Source organism: Nipponia nippon, unplaced genomic scaffold (assembly GCF_047370975.1).
Source record: "Nipponia nippon isolate SJK-2023a ecotype South Korea unplaced genomic scaffold, ASM4737097v1 scaffold_1, whole genome shotgun sequence".
Lineage (NCBI taxonomy): Eukaryota > Metazoa > Chordata > Aves > Pelecaniformes > Threskiornithidae > Nipponia > Nipponia nippon.
In genome coordinates this window covers 116,003,533-116,023,925 of record NW_028262290.1, presented here as the reverse complement: position 1 = coordinate 116,023,925, position 20,393 = coordinate 116,003,533, and the positions used below count along the sequence as shown (strand labels likewise).

General features: G+C 41.9%; 1 protein-coding gene across 21 annotated transcripts in view; it reads left to right on the top strand.

Moving 5' to 3' along the window:
• The window catches only part of ARPP21 (cAMP regulated phosphoprotein 21), a 283,331-nt gene extending 265,331 nt beyond the window's left edge, over positions 1-18,000 (top strand). For all 21 annotated transcript variants that reach the window (XM_087768114.1, XM_087768125.1, XM_087768150.1 and 18 more), the window contains 2 exons: positions 15,855-16,006; positions 17,184-18,000. In XM_087768114.1, the coding sequence (XP_087624240.1) occupies positions 15,855-16,006; positions 17,184-17,441 (410 nt within the window). In that variant the 3' untranslated portion in view covers positions 17,442-18,000. The remainder of the gene's footprint in view (positions 1-15,854; positions 16,007-17,183) is intronic.
• Positions 18,001-20,393: the final 2,393 nt, after the last annotated feature.

The window sequence follows — 20,393 nt, the reverse complement described above, 5'->3', positions numbered from 1 at the left end:
CATTGAGTTTGTCAATTGAGTATATAGCAGTTCTCAGCACTGCTGGATTTCAAAATGTCTCATGAAGAAGTCACCCCTCAAAACCTTATTTTACAGATGAGAAGTCTAATTATGCAGAAAGGAGAAGTAATGCACTCAGGGTGTACTATGTCCCAGGCAAGCAAAAAACTATCAATATTTATGATGTACGCAAGGAAAAAGTTCTGCTGCTGGCTCTCAAATCTACCTTGACCACACACCCAGGCTGATCTTCAGTATTTATGCTGAGTTGAAGACTCCATATGTTTATGGTCTTTTATTGTGCATTTTCCATAGCTCTGCTTAGCTAGCATTGCTCACAAGTTCAGACTTTGCAAATATCTTTGGCCGTGAAGATTGTAAACACAGCTTTGCTGGGGTTGCAAACTATTAAAAGTATGCCGTGTGGCAGCAAATGCTCCGTGGCAGCTCTGCTCCAGTGATTTCTGAGAGCAGACGTCGCCCTAGAGAGACCCACAGCAGACAAAGCACACATATTCAGGAGACTTTCCTACGTTTAAATTTGTGCTATGCTTTGTTTTTTGCTAATGAAAGTAAATTTTGCATCGTTTACAGTTGCACAGTTGCAGATACCTTCAGGGGAGATAAGGGGATCAGGACTGATCCTATGGGTTTCACAGTGCAAGTCTGCATACAACGCTTTTGCTTGACAGATCAGCCTTCTCGGGCTGCTGCACTAGTTGGGTTTACCAAAATATCCTTCTGCAGCGATAACACCGGACCAGCTGTAGTGGGAGTTTTCCAACTAACATGCTCTGCAGTGAAAGCTGGGGATGAGCAAGGGCAAAGAGAGGTTTATTTCCACGTAGCTGAATTAAACTGTGCTCTGGCTGAACATTTTGACATCTGTTGACCACAGGCCTGATTCCAGGCTTGCTGGAGCCCACAGAAAAACTGCTGCTAGTGCAAGCAAGGCAGGGACTGGCAGAGTAACATCTGCCCGTGTCCCAAGTGCTGCTGTCAGCCTGTTGGCCAACTCAGCAGAGAGACTCAGGAATCAGTGTTAGAAACTAAGCAGTCTCTTCTGAAGCCACCTCCATCCTCCCTCTCCCCTTTCTCTTTCTCCTGCTGTCTTTGGGCCAAGATTTCTTGGTGCAGCTGTGCAGAAAAGCTTGCCGCGTGCTGCTGACAGTGTCATATCTATTCATTTCTTTTGTGAATACACAAGGAACTTGTGTCTCCAGGTGTTAATACTCTTGTTTTCAAATGTGCCACGAAACCCTTTTTAGAAAAGGAAAAGCTGAAAGTTTACGTCCACCGTGCATTCCTCTTTTTTCTTTTTTTTAAAAATGTAGTTCATATTAATCTGCCCACCCAATGCAAGAGTTGAAAATATGTTTGCCTGTGATATGCAGACAGGCATGCTTTGCAGATTTAGCTGTCTGATATATCAAAAGAGTTTATAAAACCGTATGAATGAGTTACTTTGCAGATTCCTTGGCCAATTAAAAAAAAATAAATCTCAAATTCCTTTGAAATGAGACGATGAACAAAAAACGATGAAACAAAAGCTTTAAATTGCCTATAGACAATTAAACTGTTTCGTTTCATTTAAAATATTTTTTAAATGTGAATCAAACTAAATTTTTGAAGTCTTAGAAATTAGTAGTGTTCTATTTGGAATGTCAAAAGGGAATGGTTTTACTTTTTCAGATATTTTTGACTTTTACTCACTTATTTCCTCCTTTGCAAGATGAGTAATTTGGCCACAGGTGAAGCTAACCGGGCACTGGAGTGGCTACCTCTGTAGATTTTGCTGTTCACCTCCTTCCAATAAAAAGTTTTAGCTGGAAGATACATCCCAGTCTTAGTGCAGTAATCTGATGTATTGCTTTTGTACCTATGGCAGAATTGCAATCGGTATTTATAGAGTGGATGCCTAGAAGAGAGACTGATACAAAGTACGCGTAGGTACTTTACATGTCTTTTGCCTTGTACTTCAAGGGGTAATGGGAATGGAGAGTCTTAATGATAACAATTGCTTTAGTAGCAGAAAAGGCCTAACCCAATTTCTTTAACAGCTCTTTTTAATTAAGAAAGACAAGGGAGGTAAACTGGGGTCTGCTAGTAAACTAGAAGGGTTTAATTGCAAGATAAACACGACTGGGAGCACTCTGTGCCCGTGCCACAGAAGTGAAGTAGGTTAGACTCATCCCCAATTGCTATTTAGTTTATTATTTGCCAGTATCTCTTGGTACATAGCAAATGCTTAGTCTAATGACGCTTTCATATGTGTACAAAAATGTGCATTGGGCCATGTACGAATGCAGGCTCAGTCCCATCTTGCCCCACTTTCCAGCTTGTGGGTTAAGCAGTGGCTGTGCAAAAGGAGAGTTGAGAAATGATTTGATTTCATATATTGTAGAACTGAATTTTACTGGAATGGAGCCTCTTCTTCTTCAGGTTGATTGCTACCTGCCTGGTCAAGTTTCTCAGAAGCCTTTTAAAGGATGCTAAGAATAACTGTGAATAAATGTGTCAGTATCTCTCCCATTGGAGACTCAGTATCTCTCCTTTCCTTCAAGGGGCTGAGTTCGCTGGCCTCAGTTCAGAAGTGTACTCAAGCCTGTATATCATTGCTCTGAAATCAAGAAGTTGGCTCATATGCTTAAAAGTTAAGCAAATGCTTAAGGGCTCTGCTGTATAGGGGCCACAGTAATCACTGTGTTGCAGGCGAGTGCTCCTAATATGATGTAAAGCTGGTGAAAGTTGATTGCTAACCCCAATAGTCTTTGGATTACGTTCTGCATGGGTGCACTTGGAAAAGATGAGATTTTTGCAGTTGGGCCCATATGGGCAGACATATGCTCCATCAAAGTCCTGTTGGCTTCAGTATCATCCTCCCGTCTGGTTGCATCTAGCTGGGGGATGTAGCCCATAACTTGCTGTGCCCTTATGTTATAGGTAAATAAACAAGCACGAGTCCCTTTGCTCAGTGATTTGATACGTTAACCTATAGGTGTATGCAGAAGCAGTGGGGAGGAAGAGTGCCATCAGGCAGCAGCCGTGCCTTTGTTGCAGATGGCATTTACAGTTGGTGTCACGTTTATGAAAACTCTCCTTGAGGCTGAGCCACAAAACAAAGCCCAGCTTGCGAGGGTGAAAAGCAGAGATTGTTAGTGAGAATTTATGGTGCTAGCAGTTAATTACCCCATTCTGCCCTCAGTAAAATGCAACACAGTACAGTGAACCGTGCATCACCAGCATGCTGCAGCCTTCCTCCAATACATAGGATGTGGGCAGGAGCCCGTACCTGAAGCTGCGTGGAAGCAAACAGCGTGCCAGAAGCAGTGAGAGCACGGGGACCATCATCTCCCTGACTGTGCTGGTGAGCAGCAGCCTGCCCGAGCACTCCCTGCTTGGGATGGGGCTCTAAGCACTAGTCCTCTCTGAGGCAGTGCACAGAGATTTTGGTGTGTTTTCCAGAAAAGTTTCGTGCAGTTCTGCTGGTTTTCTCTGGGCAAGTTATTTCTCCTGGGTGCTTATTTTTCCGTTTCCAGCTGTCTTGTCTGTTCAGGAATGTGCCGTCTTCAGTGCAGGGACTGCAGCTATTCCTTGAAGTTTGCACGGTAGCTGGCATGATGGAGGTTCACCCTGGGCTTGTACTTGTAGATATTTCAGCAATACCAAGAGCTAAGTTATAGATCAATACATGAGGGATTAACAGTTTGTTTGCTCAGACCTGCTGTTATTTATTTGGGGTCAGTCCAGAAAATCAAACTAGTGTAATGTAGAGATGAACCTGCTGAAATTCAGTGAATCTGTGGGTTCACAGCTTGCATGGGAAATCTGATCCTGCTGGTTTTCTATTTGATCTCTTTGGGGATCACACTTAACTCTGCTTGGGTGGCTAGCTGTCCTGTAAAACAGAGTTCTTACAGATTTGCTGACAAAAACAATGGATATTGCAAATAATTGTTATACTACGGCCACGAATTGTTTTATATAACAGAATGCAAACACAGACACAGGTACATATAGGGATTATTACAGAGGGTGCTGTTCATCTGACGAGCTACACTGACTTGACCGTATGTGCTTCCAGCCTCCTCTATGCACAAAGGCTTAACCCACCTCCTGCTTTGCTTTGCATTCAGCCCAGAGCAGTTGTGCACAGTCAATTTGCGTAGCCCAGCTGATGATCGGTAACTTGGACATGTATTGTTATCTTCCTATATCTTGAGCCCTGTCAGTCATGTCTGCAGGTACTTTTGGCTGGAAATAACAGCTGTAAGTCTGCTGGCCTCGGAAAGGCCAGGCTCGTTATACTCAGTGGGGAAAATGATCGTATTGCCACCTGACTCAGGTGAAGAAATCATTCCGATGCAATCACAAAGAAAAATCTCTCTAGTGGACTATCTTGAGTTGATGTTACTTGACTGTTTTCATTATTTATACGAACTCTCCTGGGCAGCCCGGCGCTGGACCGCTGCATCACGCAGTCTGGAGCTGTCACATGCCCTGCATCCCACCGTTAAAGCGGGTGGTTAGGTTAGAGCTCAGTGGTTGCAATGAACAGGCTACTATTTAACTTTTTTACCTCTCCATTTTATCCAATATTTGTTTCCACTGATACAGATATGTGTGTGTGTGTATCTGTATGCATACCAAGAGTTAAGTTAATGACAATTTTTTTAATAAGGGTTTGAATTTATACCAAGTGTAAGTTTGTACCAGCTACAGTATTGATACTCTTGCCCTGAACTAGAGGAAGTTACCATTTCACGTGAAAAATATTCCCATGTGAAAATGAATACATTTGTAACAAAGGTTACATTTTGCAATTCTGCGAAGTACAGTGTTCTGGGTAGAGAGATGAGAAAAGAGCAGTTTGTTCTTCCAGACTTCAGCCAAAGCTATTGTTTTGGGGGTTTTTCTGAAAATAATAGTAATAAAATAGTTAATCACATGCTTGATTTCTTCACAGTTCACTGTAAATCTTAGCTTTAAAGAAAATACAGTTTTTCTGCAAGAATGTATGGATGCTTTGTCTCTGAATTCAGCAGAATCCTGAACATAATGTTATGTAGTCATTCTAAATGAAGACCCTCTATAATGTTTTGCTGGCAAGGTCGTCTCTCTAGATGCCACTTTCCAACATAAGGCAAGTCCTACACCACGTTATATGCCAAAGGAATCTTACTATCAACACTAATTAGAGTTTTTTACATCAGTGTTTTGGTTGTATATTAGCTATTCAGAAATCCCATAAAGAGGGATTGCAGCAGACTACAGCAGTGTAAGTCTATGGCCATAGTAAGGGCTATGACTAGATTTGCATCTGTTTCGGTCTTTAAGCAGGTAAAGCTCTCTTAAGAGCAACCCGCAAATTCTCCAGAATGATCTGTTGGCCTGCCCACGCACCTGCGTTAACTCTCGTTAGCATCAGCGGAGCAGCGGGCAGGGGCTGAGCGCAGAAGCGTTGGCTTTGCTCTTTCCCTAGCGCTATTCGGGACCTCTCTGATGTCACGAGAACCGCGCACCAGCTTGCGATACGTGCCTTCAGTGGCTTAGCTCTGTGGGGATGAGAAGGTTTCACCCCTCTCAGAATAATATTTTCCAGGTCCTGCAGTACCTTCCCTGCAGGCATCTCAGCTGGCTTTGGGCATCTACACTGCTCCAGTGTAAAGCCTGGCTTATCGTGCTGGCCAAAGGGAAACAGTTTCCCAAGCCCATCTCCCCAAAGCTGTCGAGCCTGTTCACGTGACTCCGCGGATTAACTTGGTTCAAAAGCATAAAATACTTTCCTCCTCTCTCTCTGTATCACCTGTGTCATTTGCTGGCTGAGTGATGACTTTTTTTTTTTTTTTTGGTCTCCAATAAAATGTAGAAGCCTCAGATTACCAAAACAGCTGCACATGCTTTGTCTGGGTTAATGCATTTAAGTCAGGCTCCAGGGTCTGAGTAAGTGCCAAGATCCTGGATCAGCTGCTTTACCGGAATTATGCTGCTGTAATGGAGCCCTGCATTATTGTGTTGCAATTATTTTGGCTTGCAGCTGGCTGTTCCCTCTATATTTTTACTGAAGTGAGATAAAAGGATTTTGTCTTAAAAATAGAATTTTCTTTTCTGAATCTTACAGAAGCTTTGAGTTACATACCGTGTCTGTAAGAGGTGCCCCTCTTTAGTTTTTGAAGAACAGGAACAGTGCTAAATGATCTCAAAACATATAATAAAAGTATATCGAAAAGAGAATAAAATAAGTGATTAAAGTGTCATGTAGGTAACATGGGTTTAGGTTCTCAGCAAGAACAGGTTTATTTTCAGCACCAAGCCACTTACCAGTAGCAAGTTGTTCTTAAAGCTGTCCCTATAATTTGGAAATCCCTTGTGTAGACAAATAAAAGAATAAATCCGTATTTTAAACTAAAAATAAAAAACAAACCCCAAACGTTTCCCCAACCTTGAATTTCCTATATTTGTATCTATTCAAGCTCTTTTTGATGCCTGTTTATATATATTTCGTGTCAAATAACAGCTCTCTCAGATTCTCCAGTTGATAGCAAAAAGTAAACTGAATGCAGTCATTTATCTTTGAACTGTTCAACTGTGCCCTTCTTCATGTTCTTGTTAATAATGCCAGGTCTCCCAGGAGCGCTCTCATGCAATTTTATCACGTAAGCTTTTCGTTTGACCTTACCTGCTGTTCCCCTGGAACATAGAGGGGGGAAAAAAAAGCCAAAATGTCAGCCTGCCTTAATTAAAATTTTAGTCTCAGAAGATGTTACAGTATGTGATTTCATTAGGTATATAATGAAAGTATTTAATCATACTGCTTATTTGTCTGGGGCTTCTTACTTGGCAGTGAGGTCACCGAGTTTTAACACAACTCTTTTAAGGTGTGGAAAAGTAACTGGGGGGTGGGTGTGCATCTTGAAGAGATCCATAAATTCATTGTATCCATGATTTTGCATGTTTGCCCTGAAGGTAGTTGCTTGGATGATGAGGTAGAAGGCTCTAAATAACAGTTCAGTGCTCTTCGCGAAAACATTTTTCCCCCACGGGACAGCGAGCATGCATATAAATGTTTTTTTTAAAAGATAACGCTATTCCTTGTCTCCAGCAGTTGGAACTTGGCACCACAGAGAAAGGGGAAAAGAAAACGTAATGGGTTTTTCTTTGGTGCCGACGTATAAGAAGCTCTAAATCTCATGTGTCATATGCAGTGTTACTTTCATCATTTCTCATTGGCATAATCTAAACCACCATAACAGGAGGATTTCTACCACCTAGATGGGGCCATGTGTTTTATGCAGTGACTATTCTTGAGGAAAAGTCTGTGCACAAAGCACTCTCTCTTAGCTTTTGTAAAGATGTACCTTATTCCAGCTTATAGACTGGCTTTTAGATAGGCAGAGTTAAAAAATAGATTTGTGAGGCCCTGATCCTGCACATCTTTTGAACTGGGAGGGTTTGCATTGCTAAGGGAGTTGTGTTATTCCCCTGATTTTTTTCCATTTCATTAGCAGCCAAGAAGTGCCCCCCGTTGGCCGTGTTGTCTTGAGTAGCACATGAAACCATCCATGCTTTGGATGCTCTGTTCCTTGGGTTTCTTCCAGCCCCCGGGGTTGCAAAATAAGTAAAACCAGGATTTCATATAGCTTTTTGAGCAAGAATAAATGGAAGAGGACAAGGAGGAGCAGTTCAGCTAGATAAGACAGATCTAGCAGTTGGACAGAACTACCCACATGGGAGATTTCAGAGCTGTTCTCCATGAAAACCTTCTTGTGTAGCAGGGTATTTTCATTAGCAGTTTCTACCAAATCCAACAAATAGGTCGCTCTGAAATAATGCAAAATTGCAGCAGATTTCCAAATTTGTTTTCTTCTTTTTCTGAAGCTGGATGAAGATGTTTTTGCACTATTGATTTTGTGGGATTTGTAGCTTTGTAAACCAGAGAGAGAAAGAGGGAGGGGAAGACAGACAAGCTGTCTTCTAACTGGTATTTTTCTTCCTTTTTTTATGGTAATAAATCTTACTGGCTCATATTGCTGATGCATATACATCTTGCTGAGTTCCTTAATGCAGCTGAATACTGCTGAATGTGGCGTTGATCTGTTACCAGGTTCAGGAAGCGTGAATGTGCTCTCAGCAAAGCCATGGCCAATTTAGGGACCAGGGAGCTATGGTTCTGGCAGCAATTATATGTTGAGACTCTAAGTTCAAAATCCTGCAGTTTTATAACCCCAGCTCTACAGAGAATTATTCGAGTCACTGTCATTGTAATCAGTTTAGGAATATATTTACCGTGCTATGTGTTTTCAGTGAATGTAACTGGAGTGCCATTAGCTAAAAATTGTTTTGATCTCGCACAACTTGAACGAATCAATGTCATTAGTTTTAAATTTTTAAAACAAAACTAGTGTAATACCCCATGCTTTCCCCTGCAAGCTGTACTGCTGGAGTGGGATGTGCTTTTACCTGAAATGAAAGAAGCCAAACTGTAAGCCACTTATGTGAAAAGGCTTCTCTTGTTTTTGAGGGTCGGAGCCTGCAGAGTGCTGTGGGGAGAGGAGTCTCTGTGCTGCTGTGGTTATTGGCACGTCTGCTGTTCTATGTGTGTTATAAGCCACCTCATACCTCCGAGTTATCTGTTGCTTCTTAAGATTCCTTTATTTCAGGCATAGGTACTCTTGTTTTTTCCTTTGTATGTGTGTGAAAACTAAATAAAATAATTGCATGGTCTTATCTTTTGAAGGGAAAGGGATTTTTAGCATTAAGCTATTGCGTATTTGTCCTTCTAGCTCACATCGTATCCAGTTCACACCCATAAATTATCTGTGATGTCTTCAAGTGGAACACAAAGCCCGAATATCTTCCTAGGTCAAGACATTTTTATGTGTATTGCAGAGAGAAAGCAGACACGGTAGGAGTGGACTGATGAACTGCAACAGATTTGGTTTGCAGCATGCCTTGGATTTTAGATCCAAGCTGAAACTACAGAATTGTTTACAAAGTGTGTTGAATTCCAGCTGCACAAGATGCAGTTTAAATCTTCAGCCTCACACAGAAAATGACACACCAGCGGGGAGACATTAATTGGTGTGTCTTCTGTGGGAGTCTTCCAAACTGCAGACACTTGGGGGTGAGGCTAAAATCAAAATCAGTTTAAATTTATAGCTTAATTTTTTTGTTTTCCATGAGACATTTAGTCCATCATTTGTGGTGAAACTGGCCAAGTAATGACCAACTGCATAAAATAAAAAAAACCCAACAAACTGATTTCCTCAGCAGCCACCCAAATCTAATGCATGGCACCTAGATGTGAGAAGCCAGTCTGAGCACAACACCTCAGAGTAGCACTTCTTCTAGAGCGAGCCGTATATGGGCAGATTTTGTAGCTGGTAATTACGATGTTCATGTAGGTTGCAATCCAGTACTTGAGTATCTCATGCAAGGTAAGGAGCATCGGCAAGAGGGACTGACGGACCCCTGTAGCAGGGAGGGCTTTGTTCTGGCTGCTAGAAACCCCTTGCCTCAAATTCCTGCTCTCAGTTGTGCTGAGAAGGGATTTCAGTATGCACCTCCCACAGCTTGGCCAACTGTCCTAAACACAAGATTACCCAACCTTGCTTCCTTTCGTCGTATTTTACAGATAGCGTTTAGGGTCTGTTTGAGAATCAAAAGGTTCTTTGTGTCAAGACAAAGTGTTTGATCTTGCCAAACTGCTTGCTTCATTTTTTTCCTTCCTTCCAGTTTTGCAAGTACTTTGGGATGGACCAACTCAGAGCTTTTGGCAAATAAGTGAGTTGCCAAAAACTTTACCAAACTTACTGATGTGTGCGTGACTGAATTATGGTTTTAAAATGACATTTGTTCTTCTCTGATTAGTAACTTATCACGGTCATTGTAGGTTTCTATGATTTTAGAGTAAATGCTACATCCAGCCACTTCAATACTTTACCTATAGCTTATTTTAAAAAGTAAAGGAAAACGTAGCCTGGCAAAATTGTGGGAATAGATACCGATCATGTTCTTCAGCCTACAAAACCTACTGAGTGCTACTCCAGCCAGGGCAAAGTAAACTAAAATAGGCCAGAAATAGCCCTTAGAATATCCACTGTCCACAGGTGAACTCTCTGCTTGTGGAGTGAATTGGGTGGCATTGCCAGACTGGGAAGAGGATCCTGTCTCACATGCAAAAGATTAGTCATTTCCTTGGAAGACAGCAAAAGTGTTAAGAGCTAGCTGGCTAACATTTTCATAAGTGTTTCAAGTCTGGAACATGTAATCCAGTGCTCTGAATAATACTGGACACAGAGCACACTCTAATCATATCTGTATTCCCAGAACTTCTTATTAAACTGATGAATATCTTCTAGCAAGCTGTCCATCCTCATTTTAGAGGTTTCGGGTGATAGCAAATGTGCTTCCTCTGGGTAAATTGCCCCCTTGATAATTCTAGGGTCTGTTGAAACTTTGAATTTTCAATAGTTCCAGGTTTATCTTCCAAGCATGTAATTTTATTATACCATTGTATATTCTGTTCAGGAACTATCTACCAGCAGATACCTCTTCATCTTTTGCATAAAGTGAGAAGAGTGAGCTCATGAGGTCTCCCAGGAAGAGGTGCGCTTTCTGGCCTCAGATCAGTTTTGTAGCTCTCTTCTCAGCCCTTTCCAGTTTTGGGGAGTCTTCTGCAAATGTAAGCCCCTGTGGCAAGTGCAGCACCCAGGACTGGGTGCAGAATCTGCTTTTACACTAGTTTCAGTTCATCGCAGGGTATTCCCTTGTGTCTGCACCCACAGGTGGTGCTTGCTCCCCTTGGCTTTTCCCTGGGAGCTCAAATTCAGTCTTTTCCTCCATGCTCCTGGTGGCAGTTGCAGCGGAGGCTGAGCTGGTCCATACCAGGGCCGTAGGGCAGAGGTGCTGGGCTGAGAAAGGCACTGCGGTAGTTGTGGAGCAGGCAGGAGCGTGGCCAGAGCTGCACAGTCTTGTACCCAGCCCAGTTAGCCCTGCTGAGTTTTCCATTTTCAGCTTCTTTTGGGCTTTGCTTGCCTGAGCCGCTTGCAGCGTGTTGCCAAGGTCGGCTCGGCTTCTCCCAGCACTACACTGAGTGAAGCGGCAAGGGAGCAGATGAGCTCTCAAATCACTTCACATCAAAACCACTGTGAATTTATGCATTTCCATTGGATGGGCTTAGATGCAAGGGCTCTGTTCAAGTGGTGAGAGTACAGTAAGAGTACAATAAGATTTGTAGTTCAGGGACTCGTGCCAGATGCCGCGCTCGTCAGCTGAAGTGCTGATTACTCTTTACCCAGAGTGCTGATACGCATATTACAAAGCTATTTTCCTAACATATGCTTCAAATCTAAAATGAGCACTGAAACAGTCCCTCCAAACATGGACGTGCCATCCATGAAGGATGTATGCTGAGGCCAGTAGAGCACCAAATATGCTTTAATTACAGCTCTGGGTGACTTTACTGGCAGAGATGTAAGACCACTGTGTTTCATCTTTTGAGCTCTGTAGCCTCATCAAGATATTAAGAAACTTGTGGGTCTTTCATGCAGTCTTTCTCCCACTGGGATGTTTAAGTTATCGGACTGTCAACATGGTGATGCAGGCTGTAAAGGTTCAGAGAATTACCTTGATGGCATGATGGCCTCTTCCATTTCGACTGCAATCCAAAGCTCATTTTCCTCTGAGGCATTCATTGAAATTCTGTGCACGATTTGTTCCTCTGGTTGTTTAACAATGTCTCTCATGTTTGCCCTGATTTAAAAAATCCTCCTTTGTAGCAGAGATAACATAGAGCAGGATGATATAATTGCAGTAAAGAGGCCCTGGAGCTTGCAGTAATAGGATGGTTCATCTGATGTGTACTGCCATTAGAAAATAACCCACGTATGTATGTTCTCAGGGGACAGTAAAGAGGCTTTTAAGGATTACACTTTATGTAGTATGAAAGCTAATGAGCAAAAGAGCAAGCATGAGGAAAACTACTGCTGCAGAAAGCATGGTGCCTCTTCCTCTTCTCACTCATTTCCCGACACCTGTGTAGCTCCAAAACCCCTCTCTCTGCCCTGCAATGCGTGGTTTTTCGTGCACTGCAGTCGGTTCCCAAACCTTTTGAGAACGCTGTATTAGTTTCATTTCACTGCAAAATAAATAGCATGGTCAAAAGCATGGCAGGGCTGAGTTCAGGTTTGAAACTGCTGTGTGTGTACAAAATAAATAGTTTTGGGGGAAAAGCGATCTCTGATAGTCTGTGCCCTCAAAAAAAAGAAAGATTTGCTAGAATGATATAGTTTCATGAACGTTGCTGCAAGGTTGACTGTCAGTTACGCAGAGTCTCAATTTCCCATCTCCATTCTTTTCCTGGCCAGTGTGCAAAAACACAGGAAAGCATCAACACAGAGTAAACACTGAAGGATCCGTTTCAAATGTTATGTGGCATGCAGAGTTAGAGTTGCAAAGTTTGGGCTGCGGAGGTGGAAAATTCAGAGCAGCTGGTTTCTGATATTAACAACTTCTTGTTCAAATGGATTGCCACGTAGAATGCCAATTCCTTCCCCTTGCATTTGTGCTGAAACAGAAGCAGTCTAGCAGAACGGACTTGGGCTGCTTTGTTTTTCCACAGCATTTTCCTCTTGCGTATAGAGCTTGTTGTAGATAAAGAAATTAATTCACCTTTTCCTAGTCTGTACCCTCTCTGCACTAGATATTACTAAATACTAAATATTGTAGTATATTTTTGTACCTTATCAGGTTTTTGTGTTCAACGGAATGCATGAACTTGCATCTTTCTTCATATATTTAACATAGTAAAGGATCAGACTTTGCTATCAGGTAAAGGGAAGTGGCTTCATTCGAGTTGCAGAGCCTCAGAGAGGAAGCTGGATTTTGACCAAATGCTCTACTGGAGTTCTGCAGCAAGGTCTGACATCCATAACTTCATTATATTCCAAAGGGTACTAACAATAATTAAAAAGAAGTCCAAGAATATTAAGTGAGAAAGAGATGACAGCCAGCATCTTTGCAAGGATGGGAGTCAAGGGAGCTAGTGGTCAAGAGACTGCAGTACCTCTTTCTGGGCCAAAGAAGTGATTTAATTTCCCTTAACGGCAAAGAAGATTCGGGAGACAATGTGATCAGATTCTTATGTTAGTACCTCTTTACTCCCATCTAATCACATTGGAAGTGTGTTAGAGCGCATGTAAAGTATTTTTTCTGCTTGTATTGAGGCCTCTCTGTACGGTCAGGGTGTTGTAAAGGGCTTGCAGAGGGAGTAGGAAAGAGGTCTTCTCCTGACTCCCAGGGGTGTAAGCAGGACTCTGCATGTTGGGACAGGGGTGAGGGGTGCACATGCCCTGTGGGCAGGAGAAATTGCTGAAGTCCTTGAAGAGTAATAAGATTGTTAAAATAATAATCCGTAACCTACTGGACCTCAGCTCTTAACCCGTCCCCTTTTTGTATTCCTGCACCTAAAAACATGGAGTGGTTGTGCCGTGTACTAAGCAGTCTTTCCTAATACAGAGGAGATTTTCAGGGCAGAGTTATTGTTATTGTAATACCCCCATGAGATGATGCCTACATGTTCAGCGTGAAGGTAGATACTTAGTCATTTCCATAATTTTTTGTTTCCGTTTGATAGTCATGTCTGTATTGGGCAATAAATTCATCTTATTTGGAGAATATGGAACACAAAGGTGAGGTGAAAAGACAGCTTTGTGTTCAAACATACAGCAGAGTATCAGCAGTAGTCCGACTGAAGTAATGGTAATGCAATTATATTTACTAGAGATAACAGAAGGGCTTCTCTCTACTTGACCCCAGTGGTGTCTGTCTGTCTGCAGAGCACCAGTCCACCACTCTATGCCAGTGCATCATGGTCCAACTCTGTGAGCCCAGATCCGATGTTTGATTGCATTCCCCAACTTAGCGCCACTTGATCCCTGGTCTACCATCAATCTATCGTTCATTAGAACATCTGGGACTTGCTTTGACAACTGCAAGTGACATGAGATGAATTATCTGTTGCTGCTTCCGCTGTCAGTTGACTACCCTCTGCTGAAACTTCTAGTCTTGCAAATACCAGAACAGTACTGCTAAATTTTTTTTTTCCGTCCTTTCTTCCCCTTCCTCTCCCCCATAATTGGTATACGGGAGCAGAAAAGGACTTGCAATTTTATTATTGCTGTATAAGCCTTCTGTAAACTCAGTTACTTCTGATGTTGGTAATTTTTGTGACTAAAAAATATGCTGTCACTGTGTTTGTGCATAGGAAAAGAGCAAATTTGAATGTATAATAATCTGGTGCATTTGGGAGATGTTTGATGCTATATCCCAGCCAAGTTAATCACTCATGGAACTAAGTTGTTTTTATTTTGCTCAGTTGACTGGAGACATTAATCTCCTATCTGTGGAAAGGCATCTTTAATGCCAAAAAATTGATCAGAGATGCCCGAAATTTGCCTGGCATCAGAAAAGATTTTGAACGAAAGCTATCAGTTGACAGTAGACCGGCAGAAACAGAGACATTGGTTACTTTCTTTTTCTTACATAATGAAGAAATACCCAGGTGATGATTTCCAATTCGTGAAGTATATTGAACCGTGTACTGTATTCATGAATATAAATTGAGCAGACGTGACACACATTTTTCATATAAAAGTAACACAGCATTGCTCTTTCTGATAATTCTTCTTTGCCTGAAATATGCTTATTCTGAGAACATCACTACGGAGTTAATCGTGCACTGCATAACTGCATGTTAAAAAATACAAGTGCTAAAGGACAGGGAATGTCTTAAGGAGAAACTATTCATAGATTTATAATGACTGCGGCTGGCTGCATTTTTCAAGGACAGGATCCTTCTGCATCTTCTTTTCCTTTCCCACTTTTTCTGCAAAATCCTTCATCTCTAAATAGTGGCATCACCCAGCCAGCCCACGTCCATCCAGCGAGACTCGTTTTCAGGCTGGATCGTGTTGCTGCCAAGCAGTGCAGTGCTCGCACTTTACTTCCCATCCACGCTTCTACCTCATTAGCGGCTTTGCCCTCCAGATCATCCAGACTTCGCCCATTTCTCAATTAGTCCTAGAGGAGCCGTCCCAGCAGAAAACCTGCAATGTTGTTGTGACTTTGAACACAGAGTCAATCGGGTTGAAACAGAAGCATCAACTTCTCGTCCCTGGGCAGTCACTTGTGTGTCAGCAGTGTTCCCACCGAGCAACGGGGAGGACCAGACAGTCCCTGATTTATGATTTTCCTCTTTTGCCAAAAATGAAACTAGTAGGGTGGAATATGACCCTTAATATGCTCTAATCATATAAAAAGCCTTGCAAGGAGGAGCCAGTGTGTATACAGATGTTCTTTTTGATTAAATAAAGCGTTCTCTGTTTACATCATGCTAGGGAGCTGCACTACGAGAAAGGTAACAGGGTATGATAAGAAACGTGACCTGAAAGAAAACTACCAGATTAGACCGTGAAGGCCGAATACTGATGCCCTTGAAGCAAGTGGGAGCTTTGCCTCTGAGGAAATAGCCAGAAGCCAGTAGCACCCTGTGTCTGTTCAGGGATTTACAATCCTGCACCACAATCAGGCATCCCTCAAGGCGGGCTCTGCTGCGGGGTTGAAGAGCATGAGGAAAGCGTGCTGCTCGCTCATGCTAGCGTGCCAGGGCTGTCAGCTCACAGCATTTGTTTTATTCCCCTTCGTTTTTCACTTCTAGTAACGCTTCTCTAGAAATAGAGCAACTTTTTGATGAACATGGGGAGAAATGATGGGATCATTTGCTGTTCCTTAGAACAGTTTTAATTTTGCCCCTACAAGCAGCAGCGTATTTGAAGATTACTTTCTTCTTCCAGGTTACCAGCCTGTCCTGCCAAACCAGCAGCAAGGGTTCCAGGGTCTCATGGGAATGCAGCAGCCGCCCCAAAGCCAGAACCTGATGAATAATCAACAGGGAAATCAGGTGCAAGGCATGATGGTGCAGTATCCAGCCATGTCGTCTTATCAGGTACATGGAAGCTATAAAGCAAGACTGATTTTCTCAGAGTGTGTTTAGTTGAATTAAGTTTTCCTATCACAGAGTAGTCTTTATTACTTTATTAGGACAATGTGTGGCAGGAGGCCTCCTGATAAATACGCTTCTGGGTCAGACTGGTTTCTTTGCTTTCTGTTTATGTATTCTTCCTATTCCCAATTTTCATTCTGAATTGGAATACTTTAAATGAACTATTTATTACAGCCTGCAGTGCGGGTAAAATGTCGCAAAGGATGAAGGAATTATACTTCTTCCTGTGAAGAAAATGAATTAAAAAAAAAAAAAAAGGACAGAACATTATTCTTTTTTTTTTTTTTTTTTGCCAATGCAGTGTTGTTTCCTTTAATGAAGTTGAGGGCTTTGCCTGATCTGGTTAAAAATTCTGTAGAGACTGTTAAAAATTCATCTGGGAGACTCCTGCCAACGATCTCACCATGTCTTCTATAACAAGCTGTAGCCATATAGATAATTGGGTTTTGGGGAGAGGGAAGTGGCTTGATTTTTACCAAGTCCCTAAGTTACCCAGATGTATTTCCCCAACTTTATACCTGGATTCTGTGAGGTATGCCAAGAGCCTGTGAGAGCCTACAAGGTGTCCTGTGCTTATGTTTCCTGCTGGTCCTTCTGGAAAGTTAAGAAACTATATGACATCTAATTCATATTAATAGTTTGCACTGATTGAGCAGCCATTCATCTTTTCCCTCAGCTTCTCTGAAAACACTACAGCAACCCAGATGGAAATGGGGGAATTGCTTGTGGGTAAAATTTTCCCCTTACGTCTTCAGAATTACTATACTGAAAATGTGTTTTAAAGGTTAGGGATCAGGTTAAAGGTTTAGACCTTTTAGATGGCCCAGATATACCAGGGTTGAGTCTTCTGTTTGCACTGATCCCGGAAATCCACATTCAACTAGATCATGACAGAGCCACTTACTAGACCTAGGAGCAGAGAGATTTCTTTTTAACCCTTCTTCAACAAAAGAAGATCCTCAGGGGTGAGAACAGTTCTGAGCAGCAGAGGATGACACATTTTGGCAGAACATGTTGTATACTCAAATTCAGCTAGAAGGAAGATAGGAATGCTTGGGACCTACTTTAATTTGTTTACTAATTACTATTTTTTTCCTATAATTTCCATATTCCTACCTAGGTGCCAATGACCCAGGGTTCTCAAGGATTGCCGCAACAATCATATCAACAACCAATCATGCTACCTAATCAATCAGGTCAAGGAACACTTACAGCCACTGGAATGCCTGTCTACTGTAATGTCATACCTCCTGCCCCACAGAACAACCTACGGTTGATTGCCCCACACTGCCCCTCCAATAACGTTCCAGTTATTTCTGCCAGCTGCAGGACAAACTGTGCGAGCATTAATAATGCAGGGTGGCAGGTCAAGTACTGACACTGTGGCTTTGTGTGGATATACGAGGATAGTGGTGCATTATTTGACAAATAACTCATGGCCTTCAAATGAAGAGGAACACAACAGGATAATCAGTTGAGGACATAAGAACTGACTATGCTCAAGTGATTTGCTGCTGGAAAAATCTGTAAAAAAATAAAAATAAAATAAATTTTGAAAAAAAACGTTTGCTGGTTAATGGTGCATATTTTTGTCATGTCTGCTAGGTATGCCTTTATAGCTTAGCTAGTGACATGAATTCATTGAGGTAAGATTTTTTCCTACCACTGAACACCACTGTGTAGATTGTAATATCCCCGATTCGGATTAGTTTTGTACTTTGTGTTGAGTTTGTGAAGCTAAAAGTATTTAAAAAATATAATAAAATCACATTGTACCAAAGCTGTAATGGAAATGAAAAAATGAAAACAAAAAAGAATTACTGAATGGAAGGAATAATTTATATACACTATAGAGTTTTTTTTATGGATATATACTGTATTGTAGTGCTTAATCACAATAAAGCTATTTGACCTCATGGAGAAAGGTCATGTTTCTACCACCTGCTTCGTCTCCTCTCTGTTTCTGAGTGAGTGAACTTCCCTTTGGTTCTGCATTGTCTTGTTTCAGGTGAAGGTAAGGGAGGAATGATGCTTAATGGGCTTATGGGAGTTTGATGAGAAGGCAACATACCTGTGTCTTAGCATGCAGTACCGTAACAGCTAAGACCACTTCGAAACTGTAGCGTAGACACCCAGAAAGTGTTCAATGAATGATGTACCAGATCATCTTAAACTAAGTTTGTGCTTTTCCAATCCCTAGGACCGGTAACGTCACAAACACAATTCAGCACTCTACAAGCCTCTACTAAGTCATACCTCTTCAAGAGGCCATACAACAGTTGTATATGAGAAGACATAGATGTCCCATGATATCCCATCCACTGTCTGGAAGATCAGTTGCTACTGATGTAGCAACCACAGTACCCAGCAATTCTGCTACGTAGAGATACTCTACCCAGTTATTGGTACTCCAGCTGTAAAGCCATTTTGCAACAAAAAGATGACAACCCAAGAATCTGGTCCATCATGTTCAAGTAGTGGGGGTGAACAATATATTTGGGGATTTGGCTCTTAAAACATCCAGCACAGTGGTTTGCCAGAAATTTTTAGAACCTTTTAATTCCTGTGGCGTTTCTCATTATTATGTCCATGTTCACTGAAATTCCTATCTTGTTCTGATAAATTATTCTTCGCTCATAAATGCTGCATGGAGTTCCTCATTCTGCTTCCATGATGACAACACTTGAGTCACTAATGTGTTTACCAGACAAAAGCCTGAGTCATTTTTCACTTAAGGTGCACTTTTGATCAGTTTTGAGCATCTTTAAAACAGGTAGGAGTTGAGCACTCCAGAATTATGCATATGCATCATGAAAAAGCCTGAGATCCTTCTGTGCGTAAAATCTGTATGTGTCATAGTACAATTTTAGGTACACCCAAGATGACAGCAGCCTACAATGCCTTTGACCATTTTTTATCTGAATGTGAAACAGCTTTTATTTTACCTTTAAGATGTGTGGCCTTTCCTTTCCACACTTCAGCTGTGGAAGCAGGAACTGGAAGGGCTACAACCCATATTTAAAACAAACATTTTTCTTTTCTATACAATGAACAGGTACCTTTCAGAGTTCAGTCTTTTTTTCACATGTGTCTTAAAGTGTGGAATCTAGTCCTATGGGGTCATAAGAAAGCCAAACACTGAATTTTATGTAGTGTAATCATGATTCATTTGCTGAGAGACAGTCGAGAACATGAGCAAGTAAGTAAACACAATTCACTCTTCAATTAGAGGTGAAATGCCTTGGGAGAGCCTACTGATTGATTTTTTTTTTTCCTTTTTTTAACTCAAGATACTGCATTTGAAGTTTGCCTGTGACCCTGAGCTCTCATTTCAGATGCCCTGCATTGTATGGCTTATTTCCTTTTAATTTTTGAAATACTATGGAGATTTCTCTCCTAGCATTACCATGATTACACATAATTGGGTTTACTGTTGCTGAATGACTGACGGCTGAATGAATGGCCGTCCTTCTCTGTCAAGGCTCCAGAGCCCAGCAGGGAGGGCCTGCAGGTGACCTTGCACAGGACAGGTTGTGTGTAGCCAGGCTGAATGAGCAGGGAGGGGGGGCGAATCTCTGTGGGGACGGTGTCTGGAGCAAAGAGACCCTTTGGGAATCGCTATATTTAAGTTCTGTTTCTTCTCTTTTCTGAAGCTGTTACCTTGCTGAGCTTCCTTCTTGTCAGAGAACTATGAATTAATTGCCTGGTAAAAAAAAAATCTGCCCTCAGCATCATAGATCAATGGCAAAGTGGGATGTAGATGCTCTCAGTAGTGATGGGGAAGGGAGTCAAAAAGCAAAGCCTAGGAATCTTCCTTCTTCTGTAAAGATACAATTTCCTCATGTCCTTGTGCCACTTTTTGTCACGTCCCATTGGCAAACATTATATCCCATGATTGACCATGGCCGTGAGTTCCCACGATTTACCTGTCTTTGCCCGTTCAACAACCAGCTCGTGTAAAACATGGAAATAGCTCTGGGAACAGGGATCCCGCTGACTGACTTCTCTCAGCCTTGTGGGAGCAGCCCCTACCTGAATATGCACCTTCCTGCTGAGATGAGACTTGAACTTTTTATGTAAAATTGAGCAGTTTCAGGAGGAGGTCACAGCCACCCACTCCAAAATGGCCTACGTCCTCCGATTGTCTCACTCTCCAAAGAGTTTGAATCTCCTTAGGCATAAGAGGAAACTGAATTTGATCTCCCTCAGCTATGGAGAATGCCCTAATTATTAAGGTATCATATACATGGGGGAGACATCTCACGTGGTTGTGCACATACTTGCTTTACGCTGGAAGAATTTATATTTGAAGACAATTAAGTAATTCTGT